This window comes from Eschscholzia californica, unplaced genomic scaffold, assembly GCF_041429995.1.
Source record: "Eschscholzia californica isolate CP2 unplaced genomic scaffold, dmEscCali1.0.p SCAF_5, whole genome shotgun sequence".
Lineage (NCBI taxonomy): Eukaryota > Viridiplantae > Streptophyta > Magnoliopsida > Ranunculales > Papaveraceae > Eschscholzia > Eschscholzia californica.
In genome coordinates this window covers 48,030,913-48,036,605 of record NW_028238472.1, presented here as the reverse complement: position 1 = coordinate 48,036,605, position 5,693 = coordinate 48,030,913, and the positions used below count along the sequence as shown (strand labels likewise).

Sequence of the window (5,693 nt, the reverse complement as noted above, 5' to 3'; positions counted from 1 at the left end):
AAAGAAAAAAACTACTGGTTGTTAAGTTTGACAAACAGATATTGGGGGTGCAAAAGAGATGCTACACACAATGGGAGCCAATTGGGTGAATTGTTCATATTATAGGAGTCATTTGAAAATTAACCCTAAGACAAGGGTAATAAAGTAATTATAAAAATTAGGTCATCTCCCATTCCACCTAATTATAAAAGGGTGTTATTGAATGTAGTAGAGAGGCAAACAGATTCTAGATATCATGTTACATACACCCATCAAAAACTTCAACCAAAAGACAAAAGGGGGAAGAGAAGTTAGATAGAAATACTGAGGAGGAGAGAGAAAGAAAGTGAGAAAGAGGATAGCCATAAAAGCACATCCTTCAAAGACTCCCTCCATCTTAAACCATCCACAACCCCAAACAAACACACCATCATTCATCATCAATCTCTCTCTCTTTCTCTCTCTCTATATTACTAAACTCTTTCTCTGTCTAAAAATGTTGCTTTGCTCAATGGCCCAGCTGGACCAAAATTTATTTGAGATTGGAAAACGAAAAAGAAAACAAGGAAAGAATAGGAGAAGAGAAACAAGGAAAGATGTCTTCCAACCAAACCCCTTTAATATACTATATAATACTACCAAGTTTCCTCAACTACCCTTCTGCAACCTCCCAAAAAATCCTTTCTCTTCCTATCAAAGTTTTCAACCCTCTCATAAAGATTAATCTTTCCGATTTATATGCCCCTTTTTGGGTTGTTTAGGTCACAATTACACACAGAGTAATACAGTTTTTCTTTTTTTCTCTCTCTTTCCTCTCTCTCGCTTTTCCTTTTCTTTCAGATCTCTGGTTTTCTTCTTCGATTTTCCTTCTCTGATATACGATGTTGAAGAAGAAGATGAAAGGGGTTTCAATTGATTCTTCTTCTTCTCCTTATGCTTATAACGATCAGGCCAAAGCTAGGTTTAATAAACATCAAAGTCTTATGCAAGATTTCATTGAATTGCAGAAGGTAAGAGATCTATCAAGTTCTTATCTTTTTTTAGGGGTTTTCTTTATTTCATATTTTTGAATCATGGGTATGTTTTAGATTTGTAGAATTTTTCTGGGTTTTTTGTTATTTCTTGTTCTATATATGTATGCTGATTAGGGTTTGCAGTCAGATTCTTTGAATGTTTTTCAAGTTTTGGTATTTTGATCTATTCTAATATAACAATTCTTTCAACAGGAAACAGAGGCCAAGAAGCAGAGATTACAGATTGCAAAAGAGAAGAAATTAACTCTCTTGGCTGAAGTCCGGTATGTTCTATCTATAATTTCAGAATTTGTTTGTGTTTTTGAAGTAGAAAATTAGGTTTTGTTGAGTTCTTTATGAAACAAATTTAGGTTTCATTATGTTAGAACAAAATTAAGATTCTTGGTTATGTTGTTTTAGGAGGAAAAAAAATAGATTTTGTATGTTCTTATGTATTATCTAGTTTTGTCATTATGATTGTTTTGTTGCCAATCAGAAAAGCACAGAAAACTAGTTCTAAGATTCGGGTTTGTTTTTTCTTATTTTCAGCTTTTTGAGGCGAAGATACAAATTTTTAATGAGAAATCAATCACCGGCAACCCCTTCAATGGAGCAAAATCTAACTCGACAACAAGCTCCTGAAATCGTTAGAGATACAGTTCGACAAAAAACTCCTAAAATCCGTAGAAATACTTTTCGACAACAAGCTCCTGAAATCCGTAGAGATATCGTTCGACAACAAGCTCCTGAAATCCGCAGAGATGCTGTTCGGTTGCCAAATCCGACTCCAGTTTTGGATTTGAATCAGATATCTGTAAGTGGACGAATAAATTTTGATCTTGTGTTTTACTTGTATTGTTTGCTAAGCAGTTGGAGCGGGGATCAACTCGGGATTGGACATGGCACGAGTTGACCTGACGCCCTGATCCCTTATCTCCACAGACCTGAGCTGAGTATCTCGGTCGAGTTTTCACCAACTCATATGTATAACCATATGTATCAATATGTATACTACTAAAGACGCACACATATTTAAGAAGTCAAGATTGGGACCGTCACATGATTGGCTATCCTGCTATATTCCGATCTGGTCGACCAGTTACTTAGGGATTGGGTTCGGTGCTAGTCCAACTGCTCAAATATATATATATATACACACACACACACATTATGAACAAGTCACAAACTCTACTCTAATAGGTCAACTTAAACTCCGAGAATTCGAAGTTTGTTATACAACAACTTACTCGAGGGTTCGACAAGTGATCAGTTTGTGCTATCTGTGAACCTGATTTGATCCATGAATTAGTCCGGCCGATCGGCCTATCCTAACTACTTAGTGTTTTGTTTGTACTATGGGTTGTTCTGGATTTCTGATTCTATTCGGTTTTATTGCAGAATGGGGACGAAGAAGTAGATGAATTCCAGATCACTGGTGAACCGATGGAAGCTGAGAGAAAACCAAAGAACTACTCGATTAATAGAAGTAGTGAACAGCAGCAACAAAATGATGTAAATTTATCTGTATGTAGGGAAATAACAGATGGGGCAAATAGATCGAGGAAGAGAAAAATTTCATGGCAAGATCAGGTAGTTTTAAAGGTTTAGAAGAAATACTCTTGTCAGTAAATCAATCCTCTGATCTCAATGTGAACTTTATAATCTTTTGCTATATGTTCTTATAGTTTTCTTTTTTATGTAAAGGAAATCACAGTATTGTTGATTTCTAGTTAGCTATTACTTGTTGATGAAATCTATTTCTTACATAGTGCTCGAGTTATCTGATGAACCATAGGTTCCGAAACCCTGATAAATGTATCGTTAAATTTGAAACGTATATGGGGACCAAAACAGGGTGGAGTAACCCTAAAATTATAAATTACGGGGAACACAAAGACAACGGACCCAGATCTGATGGAGCAGCCCATCAGAACCCGAAACAAAGAAAAGCAAGAGTCACAAACTCTAAAATCTAAAGGGGTTCTTGAAGGCTTTCCACCTTTAAGGTTATGAACTTATTCATTCCCTATATGTATCAATATCATATTTTGTTAATTTATCAATAAAGTTTTCATGACACTTACATGTTTACCACATTCTCCATTTATGCAATAAATCTTTCAGGCTCAATGTCTGATGTTGCTGGGATGACTTTGAAACATCCAATAGGTGTTCTTTTTTTAAAGCACATTATGACACCTGTATGGAATAGTTTCAATTTGATCCAAAGAAGACACTTCAGGTCTCAATAAGCGAAAAAAATCCTATATATTAAAAAAAACTCAATCGGTTACATGAAGTTTAAGTCTGACCGTCCGTTTTTATCGGGAATTTGATAAAGATTACATCTAACGAATGATATAAAATCTTTTTTCGTGTAAATCGAGTCAACATAGATAGGTATTAGTGTCAACAATTAAATCCGTTAAAATCTCTCTTACCAACTCTCATTTTTCTTTCTCAACAAAAAAAAAAACTCTCATTTTTCTTTCCCTTCCGTAACTTCTAAATAACTTGCCGCCATCTCTTATCTTTATCTTCTTTCTTCTTTTCCATAATTTCTTTTAACCATCATTACCTTTCTTCTTTCATATAAAATGCGATCTACCGACGTAGTCAAGAGGGATCTACAGAAACCTAGTCTTCTTTAATCAGGAGACTTCCTTGGCACAAAATTTGGCATGATTCTATACCTAAAAGTAAAAAAGAAATTCCTAACAAAGATTATTCGGAATAAGCTACTTGATTGACAAAAGTGACCAAACAATCCGAACAAGGCAAATTAGGGATGTCAAGAAGACGTCATGTGTCAGTTCTTGGTTGACAAAAAGTGACCCAAACAATCCGTGAACAATTCAAATCCGACCGACATGTATCAGTTCTTGTATTAATCTCTGCATTTGAGCAGTACTTGCTCCCACTTCTCTGAAGCAATTAGCCAAGCATGCAGCATAATATCCTTCAATATTGTCTACTCCTCAAAGTTAGACATCATAGAAGTTAGATCAGAATCTAAGATCAATCCAGTTAGTGATGCGGAGCAAGAGAGAAGAGAGAGTTACTTGTTTTCTATTTACTTAGTACAATAAAGGTTATGTTTCTTTGTTGGTCTTTAGGGCCTGTTTTGTTGGTCTTTAGGACCCTTTCGTTTTTATTCAGTTCCGAGTGCTTTGATCATAGACCACTACTGAGAGTTTCTTCATCAACTTATAACTCTCTCTACCGATGTACCGGATTTAGAGGTGCAAACCAGAGATCTGCACGCCAACGATTGATGGCGAGTAGAGAAGAAGGTGAAAGAAGCATCGGTTATAAAACTACCCTTAGATGGTTAGTGGCGACTGCACCAGAAGTAGCCCACCAGTTAGATTAGGCAGCTCTAGAGACACCCCAAGTGGGCATAACTTGTCTTGTGTGTCCGATTTTGGTTGTGTCTTGTTATTTCAAACTTCATGATGTAATTCTCATTAGCCTTTAAATGAAGTTTGATTTCCAAAAAAAAAGACGTCATGTGTAAATTATCCTTAAGGTGCAATTTCTGGACATGTTTATCGGGCAAAGTAGCCCTATTAAAATTATTAATTGGTGAATATTTGGGATCAAATAACTAGGGGTGAGCAACGGTCAGATTTTTTCGATTTTGATTCGAACCGAAGCCGAACCAATAAGTGGCGGTTTGACTAAGTTGTTGGTCGAAGTCGAGTCGATCATTTGGTCGGCCGACATGGTTCGACTTGGTTTGGTTCAGCTCGGTTGGGTTCGGTTGATTGGTTTAACCGAAGACAATTTAGATAAAATGGTAAACTAATGTTATTCATTTCAATGCATACACGAAAAATAAAAATTAAGAGATTATTATACTTTTCCACCATTACATATAACGAAAATAAAAATTAAAAATTCATTGTATTTTTCCACCATTACCAACAAAAAGAAGGAGAAAAGCGAATGCAAAATCTGTATTCTTAAGTTACTAACTAAGAATGAGTTGTGATACATAGAAAATTAATGAATACTTACCTCTGAAAACCTTTCAATCAAGTTGAATATGTTGTGGTTGACGAAGCCGGCAACAACAATTAGGAAAGAGAACAAACTGTAGACTTGGAAGACTTGATTACGGTTTTCCTAATTTTTTTCCTTATTAACTTTACAAAATTATTATTTCCTCTTTTCGTAGAGTTCGGTCGGTTCGGTTTGAGCGGTTTCTAGAAACCCAAGCCGCGACCAAACCAAGCCGATTTGGGTTGTTCGGTTTTTCGGCCGAACCGAGTCGGACGATGATCGGTTCGGTCCTAAAACCGATCGGTGCGGTTCGGTCCTAAAACCGATCGGTGCGGTTCGGTCCTAAAACCGATCGGTGCGGTTCGGTCCTAAAACCAATCGGTGCGGTTCGGCTTGGTTTGGTTTGGTTTGGTCGATTGGTTCCGTTTTTGCTTACCCCTATAAATAAATTTTTTTTTGTTGAAAGTGGGATGAAATAACTTGCTCACTTCATCTGACTAATCATTGTATCTGGATGGACATTTTAGAGCGTTCTGGAGATTTTTTTTTTCATTTATCTGATTTGTTAGATCTTGGCAAATTTTTAATGAAATTGATTTTATTTTCGGCAAATCATAAGTCCTGATAATCGAACAATAGTAATGAAATCTATTTTATTAATGTGATATGAGATTAACAAGCGTTACGAAATTCACT

General features: G+C 36.0%; 1 protein-coding gene across 1 annotated transcript; it reads left to right on the top strand.

The window, feature by feature from the left end:
- The first annotated feature begins 212 nt into the window (after window positions 1-212).
- Window positions 213-2,758, top strand: LOC147539964 (uncharacterized). The gene is made up of 4 exons (XM_086642527.1): window positions 213-989; window positions 1,206-1,276; window positions 1,542-1,806; window positions 2,391-2,758. Exons 1-4 carry the CDS (start codon window positions 861-863, stop codon window positions 2,598-2,600), a joined length of 675 nt encoding a protein of 224 aa, XP_086498653.1. The 5' UTR covers window positions 213-860; the 3' UTR covers window positions 2,601-2,758.
- The last annotated feature ends 2,935 nt before the right edge of the window (window positions 2,759-5,693 follow it).